Source organism: Urocampus carinirostris, chromosome 6, assembly GCF_059441175.1.
Source record: "Urocampus carinirostris isolate Australia breed hairy pipefish chromosome 6, RoL_Ucar_1.0, whole genome shotgun sequence".
In the NCBI taxonomy this organism is placed as follows: Eukaryota; Metazoa; Chordata; class Actinopteri; order Syngnathiformes; family Syngnathidae; genus Urocampus; species Urocampus carinirostris.
In genome coordinates, this window is record NC_142354.1 from 46,179,871 (window position 1) to 46,199,145 (window position 19,275).

The 19,275-nt window shown below is 45.6% G+C and overlaps 1 protein-coding gene across 1 annotated transcript in view; it reads right to left on the reverse strand.

The window, feature by feature from the left end:
* cntn3b (contactin 3b) overlaps positions 1-17,590 on the reverse strand; it is a 40,376-nt gene extending 22,786 nt beyond the window's left edge. Inside the window, exons 1-5 of the mRNA XM_088339102.1 lie at positions 17,454-17,590; positions 8,431-8,547; positions 6,687-6,825; positions 3,353-3,522; positions 663-761 (exon numbers count right to left, since the gene is read on the reverse strand). Coding sequence (XP_088195228.1) covers positions 663-761; positions 3,353-3,522; positions 6,687-6,825; positions 8,431-8,485 — 463 coding nt within the window. The 5' untranslated portion in view covers positions 8,486-8,547; positions 17,454-17,590. The remainder of the gene's footprint in view (positions 1-662; positions 762-3,352; positions 3,523-6,686; positions 6,826-8,430; positions 8,548-17,453) is intronic.
* Between the last annotated feature and the right edge of the window lie 1,685 nt (positions 17,591-19,275).

Sequence of the window (19,275 nt, forward strand, 5' to 3'; positions counted from 1 at the left end):
GTTGGTCTTGGGGAGTAGATTACTCGAAACGCAAAATCAAACAGATCGTGGCAAGAGCAAAACAGGAGCAAAACACGGGGCCAATTGGGCACCATGGCAACCTTAACGGGCTGAATCTTCTGGACACCGTCGTGATATAGACAAGTCTACCATCCGAAAGAACAACACCAGGGCAACCATACTGTGGAGGATAGTGCCAGACGGCAACACAGATGTAGAAAGTTGTCTTTTTGTGTTGTTGTCATCGGTGGTTGACCGAGTTGCATTGACTTGTTATCGTTCCTCGAGGATTCAAGGGAATTCCCGCGACTGGGCGACGATTCCCGTGATATGGGAAAAAAAAAGTGCAGTGTTTTTTATCGTTAACTTCTACTGCTGTGTCATTTAGATGGCATACATTGAAGACCTCTGTATTATATCAAGTATGTTGGCAAAAACCTAGTCTAATTTCTCCGGAAGGACATCATAAATGTTTCCAGCTGTGTATTCAGAGCGCATGCGTTGTGAAAAAGAATAGGTCACTATTTTCCACAAAAAATAAAGAATAAGCCGAGCTGTATTTAAAGACACGGTGTTTAAAACTGAGCAAAAAGTGTTTAATTTACAGTAGTCCGGAATAGGATTTGTTCAAAAAGCAAGGTGAGTATGTCACATAAAATCACCTCCGGAATGGGGCGGCGGTCCGCACAGAAGAACCACTCCTTGACCTTCTCGGACGTTGACCGAGGTCCTTGCGGTTTGCGTCTGGAAGTTCTCCAGATCTGAGGACAGAAAGAGACGGTATCGGTTTTCGGATTCATGCATTTGATCTCCCACGGGACTTGAATGGGACATGATTGGACTCGTTTCGCCATTTTGCGATGCATCGAAAGTATGCCGAGCGCTGCCAAAAGAGCCAGATAGCTTGACGTAGCATTGACCCTTTAGTACGAGAAGGGTGGGATTGTACCACACGGACCACTATGTGCTCGTAAGTGGCGCGGTTAGGAATGTCGCAGTGATTCGGCGCTACAGGTTTGGACTCTACGCTCTCGCTGCTGTGACCCGGGCTCGATTTTTGTTGCATACGATGATGTCAGTGATCATTTTCAGCTGATCCCAGACATGTAACGTAAAACCTGAACTTAAGACCTATCTTTAGGGAACAAGAAAAATGCCTTTATGTTTATCTTGTTTGTCCTGTGGTGCAATGTCTAATTTGGCAATAAAGACTATTCTGTTCTATTCTATTCTATTTCATTCTATTTGAGTCAAGTCCTGTTTATTTGTTTGGCCCCTAATCACAAGAAGTCTCAAAGGGCTGCACAGACTATTATGACACCATCCCCTGATCTAAAACAGGCATTCTATTCTATTCTATTCTATATTTTTCTATTCTATTCTATTTTCCTCTGTTCTGTTCTATTCTATTTTCTTCTGTTCTGTTCTGTTCCATTCCATTCAATATTTTTCTGTTCTATTCTATTCTAATCTAATATTTTCTGTTCTGTTCTGTTGTGTGCTATTCTATTCTATTTGACATCAGCAGGAAAGCAGGCACACGGTCTCTGTTGCCGTCGTCCTCATTAGGACGAGGGGCGAGACCTTGAGCGCGTATCGGCCGGATAATAAATGTCAAGCGCAATTGCTCTTCGGGGGCCCCGCCCCCCCCCCCCCCCCCCCCCCAAGGATTCATTACCGGACCCTGCGGATAACGGTACTTTAAGGATCTCCCCTCCCGGGCCCGGTCGATATCCCCAGAACCTGATGAAGATGGAAGAGCTTGCTCTGTCGCGTCGCTTCTCTCTTTTTCCTTTTCGGAGCCCGACAGGAACGAGAGATGCACGGAAATAGGACTGACATTTGCTCAGTCCACCTCGGGACCTCCTCGTGTCGGAGCAAAGCTAATGTAGGGAATCGGACGGAAATCCTGCGTTGGCAACTGGGTAAAGGTTCCTCAGATCTAATCTACTGTCTTTGAAACTAGGAACGTTAAGGGTTGCCTTGACAATGACCCGGAAGCCCTCGAGCTTAACTTCTCTTCACTCTATCTACCAACCTGCACGTTCCTGTCTGTGGGGCCAAAGGTTAGCATAGGGATGCTAACATATACAGACAGAAAGAAAAGACCAGATGCTATATCAAAGTACAACTCAGTGATTCTGGTCTCGAACAGGCCCCTCTATGAACTGGCCACAAACAAAATGGCCCGGAATTGCCAGGCGGATGTAAGATCTGGAGTTAGGTTGCTCAGAGTGGTCAGTGGTCAGGAGCTGAAGTACCGTATTTTGGTAGACCCTGCGAAATGTTTATCGATTTTGTTGCTATGTATTGGGTGCCTTGACATGAAACCTAGCTAAAAACAAGCGCAGAGGCCTAAAGTACTACTGTGTACGTTTTCACGAAAATCAGTTCGGCCATTTCCGAGCCTGTAAGTCACATACGAACGCGCAAGTAGATAGATTTAGGTACATGAAGATGTATTTTAGCTTTATTACTATATTGCCCAGTTGCCTCAAGTTCCATCTACAGTCAAGTTTTTTCTAATGGTGCTAGCTAAAATCTTAACCAATCTTTCTTTGTCTCGTGTTGTGTTCTTTTCAAGTTTCTTCTCTAAATGATTCGCAAACAAAATTTCTTCAACCCCATTTTGTGTGTGTGTGTGTGTGTCTTAAATCGAGTATGCAAAACTTGTGAAAAAGAATGGACCGTAAATTGTCGTGTAGCCAAATTTCAGAGTATTTCCAAGATGTTTTCATCCAACTGAAGTAAAAAAAAGAGAATTTTTAAAACAATCTAACCAATCTTAGATTGTCATCCAACACCCTAAACCAAGTGCATTCAGAGTGTTCTTTGATGATCATTTTATGCTTAAAAAGAATAATGCATCAAAAGTGGAATGTGTCATCAGAGGTGGCCTTATAAAGTTCAAAAAATAATTTTTCTACGGGTGGATGCTTACGAGTACATGCTAATAGATATCAGCTAACGACTTTCTCAAGGTTTCTTTATTTTCCTCATGTTGAGGTTTTGAGTTTTTCCTTGCTCTCATGAAGGTTTTAGATCAGGGGATGCTGTCATAATAGACTGTGGTTTGCAATAATCTTTGATCTGTGCAGCCCTTTGAGACTCTTTGAGATTAAGGGCCAAACAAAAACACATGACATGACATCCATGTTTTTGGCGCTCTTAGTAGGCGAGACAAGTTTCAAACTTTCAACTTGCCTCGTCAGTCGAATTTGTCAATTATTTATTCCGAATCAATGTCTACGCCAAATTGTCATTATCCCCAGTACCCTGAAGACAAACGTCGGTATAACGACCGCTATCGCGTTCGGCTCGACCAATGAGAGACGTGGGATGGGTTCCTTACATGCAAATTGTAGGCGGGCCTTGCGGCTAAGGACGGCCCCCCAGACATTGAAGGCCTGGCATTGGTAGATGCCCGAGTCTCGCTTCCTGTCCGGCCGGCCGATGCTCAGGCTTCCTCCGGACTGGCGACGCCGATCGTCCGGTTCCATCAGCGTTCCGTTGAGCCACCATCTGGAAAGACCGAAGCGAAACGCCGTCAGGGGCCGGAAGAAAAGGGAAACGCCGTCCGGGGCCGGGCCCTCGGGAGGACATGTCGAGCACTCGGATCGATATGCCCCCGCCTGACAAGTCGCTAGCTAGCTCGCTCGATTTTAGCCCCGATTGACTTTCCTGTTTTTCTGTATCGGATTTTGGCCGCCAGAAAAGTCATGCCGTCTCGCTGGTTAGTCCGGCGGAGGGCTACTATTTAGAGTGGCCGGGGGGGCCATCCTGGAGATTGTTGTCGTGTTTTCGGAACAGACCGTATTGCCTCGCCCCACAAATATAGACAAAAATTGCAAAAAAGTTGACGGAGAGGGGAAAGTTGTTTATTGATATTCGTCAGCGTTCAAAACAGCGCTCTCATTCGTGTAAGAGACAATCAGCTTTCTAATACCCTCCGGAGCAGACACATCACGTCAGAAATATCACATGTTGCTTAGTGCGTCCTCTTGCGATGACGCGCATGTTTTTCTCAAAGTGCATGCTTCCAGGAATTGACAATGGTTTTGTCAGAATGTTTTCGTCCTCTTTCGATTCGCCAAAATGACGCCATTTCCAAGAAAATCGTTGGAGTCGGCCTGACCCAGCCAAATTCCTGTCAGCTTGCAAGCTGTTCCAGACCAAGGCGAGTGTTATTACGCTGACATTTAAACTCGGAGAAACAAGCCTGGAATTTCCTGTCCAAACAAATGTGTCCTCATTATGTCGATAAAGTCCGACTTCATTATTCTACAACAGTGTTCAATTTCTGGGATTCGGACCGAGTATTTGGACGAAGAAAAAAAAGGAGCAGAAGAGAGCAGTTCAGTTGAGGACCTTTATTACAAAGTTACTCGATAAAAAAAACCCGGTAAACTCAGGGCCAGTGATCAAGATACAGTACTCTATTCTCTCCAAAAGGCCTTGAAAAATGTCTCTACCCCTGTCTTATAGGAAAGGGGTGTGGATTGTAAATCGGAACATGACTCTTAGACAGGCACTCCTGGGAACTCCCATCACTAGAGGCCTTTGTTAAAACTGCACACAGCTGGATTTTGAAGGGTGGTATGATAAGATAAGGTTGTTGTAAATATCTAGTATCAATGTACTATTAGGCTTAGGGTTATTTATTTTTGCAGTATTTTTGTAGTACTGTATTTCTGTGGTATTTCTGTAGTTTTTTGTGGCACCGGGACCAGGCCCATGAGACAATGCAGAGAGAATTTCCCTACGGGGATGAAAAAACTATCTATCTATCTGTCATATCTTGCGCGGTTGCCATGGTGCCCAGTGGACACTGACTCGCATTGACTGATTGCTTCTTTGGGTACTTAAACGCGCTCCTTTGAACTGTGCTTTGCTGGAGCGTTTGTTATACTTGTTCAGCTCTGTTGCTGCGTAAATAAACATCGCCCCTAGTGAGGTTAGATCACATCCCTTGTGTCCTGCGTTTGGGTCTGTCTGACACCTGGTGACACTTAAAATACATTGAATGCATTTTACATGTAACTTTTGTTGAGTTTCTTCCCCCGAATCCCTAGTATCAGCGGCTTCCAAGTCACTTGAGTCTGAGATCCCTCGACAACCCATCCGGGTTTTTTATGTCTTTTTGGTTCAGGTCAAGCCAAGTCTTGAATCGTCCCAGTTTCGAGTGGACTCTTTTAGCCACTTTTAGAGATGGCCAGGAACCAAACCGTGCTGGAGAGCCATCCACTTTGTGGTCTCTTTTTTGCCTTGTTTTTTTTCTTCTCCGTTGGCTCCGAAGTGCGCTCGCCGCGCTTTCCCCGGCGAGCTCTGCTGACCAAGCTTGGAAACACAATATGGCCGCCAGATGTCTTTTTCAGCAAAATGTCTAAAAGGCCTCGAAAAAAAAACCGAGACGGACGATTCGCCTACCGGGGGGTCACAAACTGAATTGACTCGGGGAAGCGGGGGATACCGTGTGGTTTAGGTCGGGCCGAATCGGGTTTTCTACGGTTGTCAACTTTTTTTTTAACTACCCATAAAAAAGATTTAAAAAAGAGGAATTTGTCATGATTGCTGATTGGGGGCAACTGCGGCTGCCCCGTTGGCGCCAACAGCCACAGGACCTGATTGGCCGTTAGACTCTTTTTAAACTCCCGTCTTCTGAAAGGAACCCGTCAGACCGTCTGCGAACCTATGCTCTCCGACACTAACCTGCCCCGTTTTCTCCTGCCTGATACCCGTTGCCGACCTCTTTTCTGGACCCGTTTCTGTTTTGCTCCCCCGCCCCGTCCATCGACCTGTTTCTCGCTGTCAACGGCGACCCTCGCACGGCACAAAAGTGCCACTTCAGCGTTCCTGCCATCTGCTACCCGTGACCGATGATCATGGGATGGTGGATGCAAGCGCTTCTCTCTTTCTTAATAAAAACTGAGTAAAACAAACTTTTTGGGGTCCTGTCTCTGTTCCTGGTCTGTGAGAGAATTTATAGGAAAAAAACACTACAAAGTAAGGCCATCATTTGGGCCAGTATGTATTATTTGACTACTAGACCAGCGTCAAAAATCACCGAAAAGTAACCAAAACGTTGATTTTTCGCTCAGTCTTTTGCAAGGACAGAAATATAGAATCAAAAAACACAAAAAGGGAAACAAGTAAAAGAGAGAAAAAAGAGACCAGATAAGACAAAGATAAAAGGAAAGGAAAGAATGGAAAAGAGGAAAAGGGGAAGAAAGAAAACAATACATTAAAAAAAAATGACTTTGCTTTGGGGCCTATCGTGTCAACTATTTTAAAATAAATGCAAATTTCTCGATCCAAAAGTATTTTATCAAATGCGTGTTTCATTTATACTCGGGGTATTTTTGCTACGTTTTGAAATCGATCCTGGTTTCGTAATGAGTGATTTATTCTTTACCGCTAGAGGGAGACAAATAATACCAACTCTCCTCTTAAATCGCGATCGCCTTCAAAAGGCATTTTATTTGAAAGCGCTTGCCGGATTACAATTACGATTGTTTTTAGGGTTCTGTTGATGTGTAATCCTTAATCCGACGACGGGTGGCGATAGAGAGCCCTATCGGAAATCATTTCTCCATCGACCGAAATCTGAGAAAGAGCATCCTGACAACCAACAGGGGGCGCCGTGAGAGAGCGTCGTGCATGCGTAGAGTGGGCGGGGTCAAGCTCACCTGTATTGCGGGGGCGGGTTCCCTTCCGCCCGGCAGGCCATTTCGGCCCGCCACCGGGGGGAGTCCAAGGGTAAAACCAGATCGGTGGGCTCCGCCCTCCACCTCGGTCCCTCCAATGAAACGTCGGCGTCCGGGACGGCTGAGGACCAAAGACCCACAAAAAGACCGGCTGACGATAGGATTTCTCGCTACTCCGTTTGACTTTTCGACAAAAAATTTGCACCGGGACAGCTCGACACCTCGACGTTAAAGCGAGCCGGGAAACATGAATGCGTTCATGACATTCCTTACATTCCTTCAAGAATAATGGATGATTTATGATCTTTTAGAAAAATGTGGAATGAGACATATCCTTGTGATCTACAATCAAATTTATATGCATTTTTTCAAATTTTTTTTGAATTTCTATGTGAACGATGATGAATTTATCAACTGTAGCGATACCCTTGTTATTTATGACTTGAATCAAATTCTTTGAATTCTTGCAATTCCTAAATGAATTTGAATTTCTTACACGTATGCAAATGACTGTAATGATGGGCATAGCGGACATCGCTGGAGTTTGGATTTGAATTACGATCGATTTATGTCCGTCCCCCCCGTAGAAGTTGATGTCATCAAAAATGCAAAAACTGCAGTCGTGAGACATAATTGTCATAAATCCTATTCAAGTCATAAATCAGACATCAGCATCAGACAGCATTTCTAAAGGAATTTCAGGAATGCCAATAATGCATACAATCAGTCATAAATGATCATTTTAATGACTCATTTGCGTCACTATAGCAAGTCATAAATTTGTCTTCATTGACAAAGAAATTCCAGGAATTCTAAGAATGCTTATAAATGCATTTATTGAGAGTGTTTGATGTTTCTTAAATATATCATAGTTTATGAAGGATGTCCAGAAATTTCAGGAATGCCAAGAATGCAACTCGTTCTAATTATTATCATAATAACATTACCATTTATTTTCACTTCTTATTCGCACACATATACCAAGTCATAAATCACTCGGAATTCATTCCAGGAATTTAGGAATGTCAAGGATGCCTATAATGACAGTCATAAATCACATTTATCTTGCGCGTTTGACAGTTTATGATGTGTCATAAATCTATCGTAATTCCTATAAGAATTTCAGGAATGCAAAGAATGAATTTAGTCCTAATTATTATAATAACACCATTACCATTTATTTTCACTTATTATTCGCACACATATTCCAAGTCATAGATCACTCGGAATTCATTCCAGGGTTTTAGAAATGTCAAGGATTCCTATAACGACAGTCATAAATCACATTTATTTTGCGCGTTTGACAGTTTGTGATGTGTCATAAATCTATCGGAATTCCTATAAGAATTTCAGGAATGCAAAGAATGAGCTGATTCGAATGGCTAACCTATGCGAGTCCTGCCATGTTTTTTTGGCGCTAGAATAATAGAGGCTCACAAAAACAAACTTTGTGACGGTAATCAGCATCATCCCAAGGATCCCGGAGACGTCGTCATTTCCAGGTCACGGCTCGTTATTCATCGCTAGCATCCAACTAACATGAATTGCATTTTTCCCACACATTTTAGTCACCGTCCACCCGGGACAACGACAAGGATGCAGCCCGGGGTCATACATCTCTTGCGCTAGCTAGCTTTCGACGACTCCTTAGACGACATATCGGAAGTCGAATTTCGATCGGGAAACGTAGCTCTAAAAGCTAGCGACCGGGACGCTCATGTCTTACCTGTCAAGCACGCTGGGACGGAGAACAGGACCATGAGTTTCCACGGCAACGTCATCTTGAGTGACGGCGGGCTAACGGGACTCTCGTTCCGAGATGGGGATTCTCTGTGCTTTTAATCTGAAAGGAAACAATCACGTTTGTGATCAAAGTGATAAAAAGTGCAGAAAGAAAACAGAAAACTCCATGACTAGCTTGTCCATGTCAGCTGCCGTTGTATATGTGGACAGCTAGTGTGTCCTACGGGGTTCTATCAGTGCCAAAACGGTATCTTTTGACAATGTCACCCAGTGTCCGTTTGCATTACATGTCGTTGCTGTGTGCATATGTCAAGTGGCGTTACTTGTCTCCATGTCAGCTCCTGTTGTATATGTGCACACCGAGTGTGTACTACGGGGTTCTATCAGTGCCAAAATTGATATGAATTAACGATATCACGCGGTGTCTGTTTGCATTACACGTCGTTACTATGTGCATATGTCAAGTGGCGTTACTTGTCTCCATGTCAACTGCCGGTGTATATGTGCAGACCTAATGTCTCCTATGGGGTTCTATCAGTGCCAAAACGGTATCTTTTGACGATATCGCGCAGTGTCCGTTTCCATTACATGTCGTTGCTGTGTGCATATGTCAAGTGGCGTTACTTGTCTCCATGTCAACTGCCGTTGTATATGTGCACACTTGGTGTGTACTACGGGGTTCTATTAGTGCCAAAATGGATTTGAATTGACAATATCACGCAGTGTCCGTTTGCATAACATGTCGTGGCTGTGTGCATATGTCAAGTGGCGTTACTTGTCTCTATGTCTGCTGCCGTTGTATATGTGGACAGCTAGTGTGTACTATGGGGTTCTATTAGTGCCAAAATGGTATCTTTTGACAATGTCACCCAGTGTCTGTTTGCATTACATGTCGTTGCTGTGTGCAAATGTCAAGTGGCGTTACTTGTCTCCATGTCAGCTGCCGTTGTATATGTGCAGACCTGGTGTGTACTACGGGGTTCTATCAGTGCCACAATAGTAAGTGTAACATGTCTGATGGGTTTTTGCGAGTGATGAAGTTCTCATGCAATGTGTGGTTGCCCTGTGCATATGTCAAACGTGGTGGCTCACTTGGGTTCTATATGCTACAGATGTTATGGAACATGTACACCCATAAAGGAAAAGTTAACGCCACCAATTGACATATGCTGACAACAAGAAAAGGCTGCGTCACATTGGAAAAGGACAGATGGGCAGAATGTTGTCACCCATGGAAGAAGCCCAATCCTCCTTTCCGTGTCGCCAAACTAATGGCGTATTTTCAGGTGTGGCCTGCTAAGAAACATCTGTCTGTCTGTCTCTAACAAGTTTCAAGGGGCAGCGTGGAGCTAGCCGTGACCTGAAAAAAAAAGCCCTCTTGCTAGCGCCAGCCACCCCCCCCCCACACCAGTCCCCTTTTTTGACTATTAATAGGAGATGGCAGAGCGGACAGCTAGCAAAGCTAGCGTAGCAGCGGCGCCTGGCAAAGCAAGGATTCGCACTTTGACGGGGAAAAAAAACAAAAAAAAACCCTCCTCCAATATTTTTCACTAACTGCAAACGTTGCTCTTGTTTGAAAAATCCAGCTTTTATTTTGAAGGCCAACAGCTGCCATAGTGTCCTGGTCAACATCAGCACCTTTAGGAACTTCATTTGATATTTTGTCCTCTATTTCGGTCATATTTTTCAAATATTTATGAAGCATTACTATAAGTCTTAGTAAAGTATTTTTGGTCGTATTTCTGTTGTATATTTCTACTATTACGGCCGTCACGTATTGTAGTCATTTGTAGTGTTTCCGTTGTCGTATTTTCTCTCGTATTTCAGTGGTAGTTTATATCTGTAGCAGTACTGTCCATGATAGTATTAAAGTACGGATATTTTTGTAGTAGTACTTTTCATCATAGTGTAAATATCCTAAAATTTGTGTAGAATATCTGTAGTATTTCTTGTTTCTTCTCAGAATGAAAGCAAAATAGGATTTTAGGTCGCTGTTTTTCTGCAGCAATTGATATTTCATTTTAAAGCAATATTTTTGTATTTCTGTCATCTTTCTAGTGTAGTATTTGGGATCAAAACATCCAAAACATTTTGGATTAGTAGTACTTGATCCACTCTGATATTTATGATCATGATATTGTTACCATTTACGTTCAATGGGTTGGAATAAAATAAAAAGCCCGAATTTGCAAGGGAGAATTTCAGAACACTCGCTAGATCTAAGGTAACAAAACATGAAAGTAGGTGATGTCAGAACACTAGCTCTAATAAATAAACAAAACATTGAGATAATATAACATAGAATGTTTCACACGCGAACAGAACAACTACCTAACAACTACCAACCGGTGCTGACTCAGGGAACATTCTAACACATGGAAAGATGAAGTGCAATGACAAAATCGACCAAATGCGCTCATAAGTAAATCTGCTAATTAGCTGTCGCTGAACAAAACATGAAGTCAGACAATGCAGGTTATGTCGGAGCATCAACTAGGACTAACGGAACAAAACATGAAAGGTGCAGGAAACATTCCAACACACAGAAAAATTAACGAGAGTGCTGCGATGACAAAATCGACGAAATGTGCTCATAAATAAATCTGCTAATTAGCTGTCACTGAACATAACATGAAGCCAGACAATCCGGGTTATGTCAGAACATCAACTGGGACTAACAGAACAAAACATGAAAGGCGCAGGAATCATTCCAACACATGAAAAGATTAACGAGAGTGCTGCGGTGACCAAAACGATGAAATGTGCTGATGAATAAGTCTGCTAATTAGCTGTGGCTGAACAAAATATGAAGTCAGACAATGCAGGTTATGTCAAGAACATCAACTGGGACTAACGGAAGAAAACATGAAATGAAAACAATGCAAGATATGTTGGAACATTATAATGAGAATTCAGAAAATGTTTTGGGGGGAAAAAATAATTGCAATTATTATTTCAGCGTAAAATATATTTGGTTATTCCGCAATTGACCTTTTTTTTCAGATAAGCGTCTGACCCGGATGGACGGCGCGACCTAAATAGCCTTTCAAGTTTTGTGCCCTCCGTAATTGGCCGTCCGGACGGCATCGGGGGCTTTGCTAACGTGACCTACATGGCGCTAAGCGCTCACCGACGCGCCTCCCGGGATTAAGAAGCCGGATTACCCCCCTCCTCAATTTCCTCCGGCTATTTTTGGAATTCCTCCCCGAAAAAGTCCTTTTCCCGACGTTCCTAAACTGAAAGAAAGGACGGCCGAAACGGGGGGCTGTTGCTACGGCGACGTCAAAGCGCAAGAGAGGATAAGGAACCCGTGACACGCCTCGCCTTTCAAATCGACTACTGGTCTTCTCCGTGGGGTCGGCTCTCGGGATCTCCGGCCGGGAGTTGAAAACCCTCTTTCGGTTTCTTACCTTACACCGCCTCCTCCGAGAATACGATCCGGTATCTGAGGTTTTCAACGCCATTGAGTCGGGGGTGGCCGAAGCTAGGGTCCGAGCGAGGGTGGCCCTAATCGGGTTTTCCGCAAGAAAAGCTACCAGAAACAAATTCCAAAGTTCTCAAACATAGATTTTTGAATCGGTGACATAATTAGCCCCTGAGCCGCAGATTTTAGATACCTGGTTTAAAACAGTCCAAACAACGGGGTCGCTTTGTGTCAAATAACCCGGAACATGGGGTCACGTTGACCCGAGTACTGCGTTGGTCTCGACGGAGCGAAAGCCTTTTTATGACCACTAGGAGGCGACTCACGATACACACTTGTCATGATTACTGAGTGCCTCGGACCCTCTGTCCCTATTTAAACCCACTCCTATCCGTCCCCTTTTCTCTGTCCGTCTGCGAACCTCAGTTTATACTAGGCGAGCCTTTTTCGACCCTGACTCCCACCTGTTTTTTGCTCTCATCTGTTCCCCGGCTTCGAACCGTTTTTGATTCCTACCACGTCCGCTCTCCTCTCCTGGCTTTCGACTTGTTTCTGACCCGACCACGTTTTTTGCTCTCCTGTCCCGGCTACTGACCTGTTTCTCTGTTCCCGACACCGCTCGCCAAGGAAGTCCCACTTCCGTATTCAGAGCGACTCGCTTCCCGCGTCCAGCGATCACTGGATGGTGGGTGCAACCCTTTCCTTTCTTTCAATAAAAGTGAGGGAAACTTAACGCAAATGGGTCCTGTCTCCGTTCTGGTCCTGACAACACTCATATTAAGGTAAGGGCCTCAAACTATCTTCCCTGGGCTGAAATTGTCCCCAGGTCTACAGGTTAGGCGATGAGGCTTTGGGTTTAGGGTTACGGTGAAGAGTTTAGGGCAGGGCAGGGGTTGGCCACCCAGAATGTTAAAAGAGCCATATTGGATTTAGAAAAAAGCAAAATGTCTGAGTAAAACAATTGAATGAGTCTCGTTATGATGTCTTAACATGAAATGATCAAATAACGCTTTAAGGAGTGCTTCAAATAAGTGCTTCAAATAAGTGCTTCGTGAAGTCGCCGGTACGGACTGGGATGGCCTCGGGTGTCGGATGAATTTTGTCCTCGAGTGACACCGTAGCTCTAGGAGAGGGAGAGATGGGTTTTCAGGGTGCGATGGTGAACCCGATGCTGCCGCGACTAAAACCAAGAACACCTGAAGAATCGGTCTGTCACCACAAGAACAGAATCAGGACCCAAATGCGTTGCGTTAACCCCCAGTTTATTGATAGAAAGAGGAAGGGCAGCGCCCATGATTTGGTGCTCGCTGCTCGCGGGAAGCAAGCCGCTCACACAATCGGATCGTGATCCGAATACGTAGCGGGAGATGGCGGTGTCAAGGATGGAAAAAACAGGTCGATAGCCGGGACAGGAGAGCAAAAACGTGGTCGGCATCAGAAACGGGTCGTAAGCCGGGACAGGAGAGCAAGCGTGATCAGGGTCAAAGTCGTAGGCGGAGACAAACAAGGAGATAAGGAACGAACGGGTGGAAAAAAACGGGTGCAAAAAGCAGGACCGACGGGAGTCAGAGTCAAAGTGCATGCCTTGTAGGAACAGAGGTTTGCTGACGGACTGACAACAGGCGAGTGAAAGGACTGGGCTTAAAAAGGAAAGGAACCAATCGGGTAGCAATCGGTCGAGACTCTCTTTGGGGATCCAAGGGCTGCTGCGTTTATGTGATTGAATGAATGAATGGATGAATGAATGATCCATCATTGGAAAATGTTAAGAATGTTTGACATTTTGCACGATCAAATACCATCGGAAAACACTAGGGGGCACCAAAGAGTCGCACGACGCTCCACAGGTACTTGTCGGTTGTAGTGTTTTTCTTTCAGGTTTTGTGTCGGGTTAGATTTCATGTCCCAACGCATCCTGCGTTGTCGTGTTTTCGTTCGATCGCAATCGGTCGTCTTTGTCACGGTTGCCATGGCGCCCAGTTGACCACGCCCATGTGTGACACGGTTGCCATGGGGCCCGATTGACCCCGCCCGTGTGTGTCATGATTGCCATGGTTCCCAATTAGCCCTGCTCATGGGACGCCGGCTGAGGCTCGTTGAGGGATTGGATTTCTTTCTATATTAAGCTCAGTGCTCTCTTGCTGTTTTGTCAGCCCGTCAAACAAACTTCTGACTCGGTCCTGTTTTCCTGTTTCCAGTCCGCTATTGTTCCCGTTCATTTTTGTCCTTTTTTAATTTCAGGTTCCAGTTTTGTTTCTGTCTGTTTTTGTCCCCGTTGTTATTTTTTCCAGTTTTTGTTCTCGTCTAGTTTATCCTGTTTATTTTCGATATCCTGATTCGTTTTTTTCATCCTGTCCGATATCAACTCGGGCAATCGGAATCTGTTTCGTCGGTCTCTGGCTTCCAGTCTTTCCACGCCAGACCGCGCATGACTCCCCATTTCCAGTCAAATAAAAGGCTTGTGTAAGAACGTCACGCCTTTGGGTCCTGATCCTGTTCTGGTTCCGACAGTCTGACGTCCTCTCGTTTTCTTCCTCCCATGTTCGGTGTTCCGACGTATCCGTTTTTCTTTCCGGTTTTTCTTCAGTGCGTATCATTATTTGTCTTTTTCTCATTTTGTTCAGTTCGAGTGAGTGTCCCGATCTATTCTGCCTTGCTTTCTTTTCAGGTTTTGTGTTCAATAAGGAGCGTCAAGTCAAGCGTCCAAATGATTGATTTCCAGTTTTTGTTCCCTTTCAATTCGTGTTCCAACACATCCTGCATTGTCTTACTTTCATGTTTTGTTCAGGTAAAGCTAATTCATGCGCCTGTCTTTTCTTATGATCATGTTTTGTTCAGGCAGCACGGCGGCGTAGTGGTTAGCGTGTGCGGCACAGTTCTGAGGTCATGAGATCGAACCTCCTGTGTGGAGTTTGCATGTTCTTCTGCTTGAGTGGGTTTCCTCCCACATCCAAAAACATGCATGTCAGGTGAATTGTCCGGTCCAAATTGTCCCTATGCGGGAATGAGCGAGTGAGTCGTCTGTCCCTTTGTGCCCTGCGACCGGTTGAGGGTGTCCCCTGTTCACTGCCCGAAGACAGCTGGGATGGGCTCCAGCACCCCCGCGACCCTACTGAGGATAAGCGGTGCAGATCATGGATGGATGGATGGGTTGAAATATCCTCAGACAAGCACTAAAGGCTCATTTTGAGAGGACATTCGGAAGAATGTATTCAAAGACGGCCATCTACGGCGTGAGTTTGAAATGAAATCCTCTCGAAAATCACAATGACCCAGCCACCTTTTGGACGCCGAGAGTGACCTATTTGTTTGTGATGAGTGCGAAGGGCGACCCCTTTTCGATGCATTCATAGGATCTTCTGACGAGACGGGTTCAAGTGATTGACGTCTTTGGATCGGAGGCCCCTTTTGAAGAGTCCACAGCCTCCTCCGATGGCTTTTCATCAGCGATATTCGAAGACTCGCAGAAAATTGGTGATGTATTCCCAATGCGGGCATTACTTATTGTTGCAGGATAGACACTGTGTCACAAACCAGAGACAGAGACGGGACCCAATAGCGTTCCTTTGACTCAGTTTTGATTAAGAAAGAGAGCAGCGCTTGCTTTCACCATCCGATGGTTGTCGTCACGGGTAGCAGATGACAGGAACGCAGAAGTGCCACTTCTGTGTCGAGCGAGGGTCGTCGTAGACGGCGAGAAAACAGGTCGATGGCCGGGGCGGGGGAGCAAAACAGAAACGGGGTCCAGAAAAGAGGTCGGCAACAGGTATCAGGCAGAAAACAGGGCAAAAACAGGTCCATGGCCAGGACAGAGGAGCAAAACAGAAACGGGTCCAGAAAAAGGTCGGCAACAGGGATCAGGCAAGAAAACAGGCCAGGATAATGTCAGAGAGTACAAAAGCTTGCCTAGCTGTGAGCATAGGTTCGCAGATGGTCTGAGGGGTTCCTTTCAGAAGACGGGAGTTTAAAACAGCCGATCGGATCCCGTGGCTGTCGGCGGCAACGGGGCAGTCGCACGTGCCCCCAATCAGCCATCATGACACAATAAACCCAATGATCAGAATCTTCTCCTTTTCTACGAGAAATCAGCCGATCGTCAATAAACGCTGCAAAACGAAGCGCTGCTGGCTGCCGCTTTCCGTGCTCAAGTGCGAACGTGCAATAATAAAAAGGGAGGATTCCTTTCCTTCATCCTCTTCTTCTTCTTATTCTTTTTCAACTATTTGTTCTTTGCTCAGGATGGCACTTTTCCACAAAGTTGTGCATTTCAACATTTCTTCCCCAGGCAGGGCCATCACCACCCTAAAGGAGCGCACCACAGATTCTGCCACTTCTTTTGGGATATGTTCTTTTTTGTTGCTGCCACATCAAACTGGAAAAAACGATTCTCTTCTCATTGAAACAATATTTCTTCAGTCATACTATTGGACTATTCTATCGTTTTTCTACAGCATCTATACCAGGAGGGGTCTCACACTGCTTTGAGCTGGGGGCCACAAATGCTATAAATGCTTTACCACACAGTCACCGTTTATGAATGGATCCATTCTTATTTTTGTGAAAGCGGGAACTCCAAAATGCGCGTTCTACGAAAAATAGGATTCTCTCATGTAAACCTCGCTCGAACTCACAGGTGTCAAACAGGCGGCCCGCGGGCCAGATCAGGCCCGCTAAGGGATTGGATCTGGCCCGGGAGACAACACTCAGAGAAGCGTAAGAGAAAAACAAGCTGCAGGTTGAAATATGTCCACTTCATGTTGCCCAAGCCAGGTGCCTCAAACAAAGACACTGTACTTGGATTTCTTTCTCTCTCTCTCTCTTTTCCACCCCTTTTCTCCCACTCTCTTTCTCTGTCTCTCTTTTTCTCTTCCTTTGTTGCTCTTTGTCTCTTTCTCTCTCTGTGTCTTTTTAACTTCTTTTGCTCTAACTTCCTTTTTTCCTTTTCTCTCTTTTCTCTTTCTCTATTCCTACCCTTCGCTCTTTCTTTTCTCTTTTCTCTCCTTCTGTCTTTCTATTTCTCTTTAGATTTCTTTCTTCCTCTCCCTTTCTTTTCCCCCTCTCTCACGACTTTTTACCTTTTTTGTTTCTCACGGACTCTCCCTCTCCTTTTCTTTCTTTGTCCCGCCCTCTCTCCCCTTCTCTTATTTCTCGATCTCTCTTTTTCTTTCTCTCGAATCTACTCGTCCGGCCCCCGACACGATGTTTGTTCTATCGTGTGGCCCCCTGAGTTAAAATGAGTTTGACACCCCTGCTGTAACTGTTATTTTTGTGTCATGCGGATTGGCTATGAAAACATGAAGGTGCGCCTTATAATCATTGTGCATTAAAAAAAAGACAAAAGTCAACGAATTGAGCAGTAGATGCCATAAAGTTTTCCTTGTTTCGCGCACACGGACAGCTTGTAATGGGCGGACTGGGCGAATGGAAAACCAGTGCCCAGTTCTCGACTGGGAAGGTGCACGCTCGGCCGCGATCGATGTGACTGCGCGAAGGCGTGAATGAGCGGCCATCTCATCGGCTCGCGGCGTATATTCGCGATGATATTACAAGACGGAGAAATGCAAATAAGAAGAAAGACTCACCGCTGGGATCCTTCTGCGCTCTTAATTGTAATTCCGAGCTGTGAGTGCGGCTAAACGTGAGGACGTTGCTCCGCGTCCCCCCCCTCCCCTCGTCCCTCCCCCCCAGCATCCGATTTTCTCGATCCTCGCCCGGGGAAGGACGGAAGGCGAGTGGCGCCGATTCACCAGCGACGCGCGGGCGCGCGCACGCGCCGGACGCCTGCGTGGAGAGGTGGCGTGCACGCGCACGCTGCGGCACGCCACGTCACGCGACGTCACGCCTCGCCCCTCCCTCTTCCTCACCCCTCCCTTAAAGTTGTAGGGTGCCGCAAGGCGAGACGCCGCAAAAAGAAGGTGCGCTCCGGAGGCGCGGTCGTCGCTTTATTAGACGCGTGGGCGGGGTCAAGTGCGGCTCGTTGGCATATCATTTGCATATCATTTGCATAGGACAGGGGTGTCGAACTCATTTGAACTCGGGGGCCACACCATAGAACAAACATTTTGTCGGGGGCCGGACTAGTAGATTCAAGAGAAAGAAAAAGAGAGCTAGAGAAATGCGTGAGAAACAAAAGAGATAAAAAGTCGTGAGAGAGGGGGAAAAGAAAGGGAGAGGAAGAAAGAAATCCAAAGAGAAATAGAAAGACAGAAAGAGAGAAAAGACAAAAGAGAAAAGCAAGCGCAAAGGGTAGAAAGAGAGAAAGAGAAAAGAGAGAAAATGAAGTTAGAGCAAAATAGGTTAAAAGACACAGACAGAGAAAGAGACAAAGAGCAACAAAGGAGGAGAAAAAGAGAGACACAGAGAGTGAACGTGACAGAGAGTGGGAGAAAGGGGGTGGAAAAGAGGGGGGAGAGAGAGGGAGACAGGGGGAGAGCAAGAGAGAGAAAGAGAGAGAGAGATATCCAAGTACGGTGTCTTTGTTCGAGGCACCTTTTTTGGCAACATAGAGTGGATATATTTCAACCTGCAGCTTGTTTTTCTCTTACGCTTCTCTGAGTGTTGTCTCGCAGGCCGGATTCAATCCCTTAGCGGGCCTGATCACCTGTGGCATAGGATGAGCAGGATTTCCATAGCCACAGCTCATAAAAATGAAGTCAAAACCTTTCATGTTTTGTTCTGTTACATCTTGGAGGTTAGTTTACTGTGTCGCCTCCTTTTGTGTTCAGCTCAGCTAGATTCAACTTCCTTTCATCACTAGTTCTGCACCGTCTGACTTTCATGTTTTGTTCCGTTACATTTCGCGGGTTAGTTTATTGTGTCGTCCGCTTTTGTGTTTAGCTCAGGTAGATTCAACCTCCTTTCACACCTAATTCTGTGCCGTCATCCTTTCTGTTACAGCTAGTACCTGTGCCTGCATTATTATTTTGGGCCTCGTATCCCTTTCACGTTCCATTCTTATAGAGTCGGTTGGTCACGAAACATCCTGTAATTGTTCTCTATTCAAGCGTATGATCCCTGCATCACCCTCTTTTCGTGTTTTGTTCAATTAGTGTCAGGACCAGAACAGAGACAGGACCCACTTGCATGACGTTCACCACAAGTTCTTATTGGAAGAAAGAGAAAGGGTTTCGCCCACGACGCGGGAAGCAGGTTGCTCAGACAGGTCAGTATCCGGGACAGGAGAGCAAAAACGTGGTCTGGGTCGGAAGGCGAGTCGTAAGCAAATAAAGGAGAGAAGACGTAGTCGGGGACAAAAATAGGTCGGAAGCCGGGACGGGACGGGAGAGCAGATGTGGTCAGAATCAAAAACGGGTCGAAGCCGGGGCAGACGGGAGCAGAAAAACGGGGACAGGTGGGAGTCAGGGTTGAAAAAGGCTTGCCTAGTGTTCACGGAGGTTCGCAGAC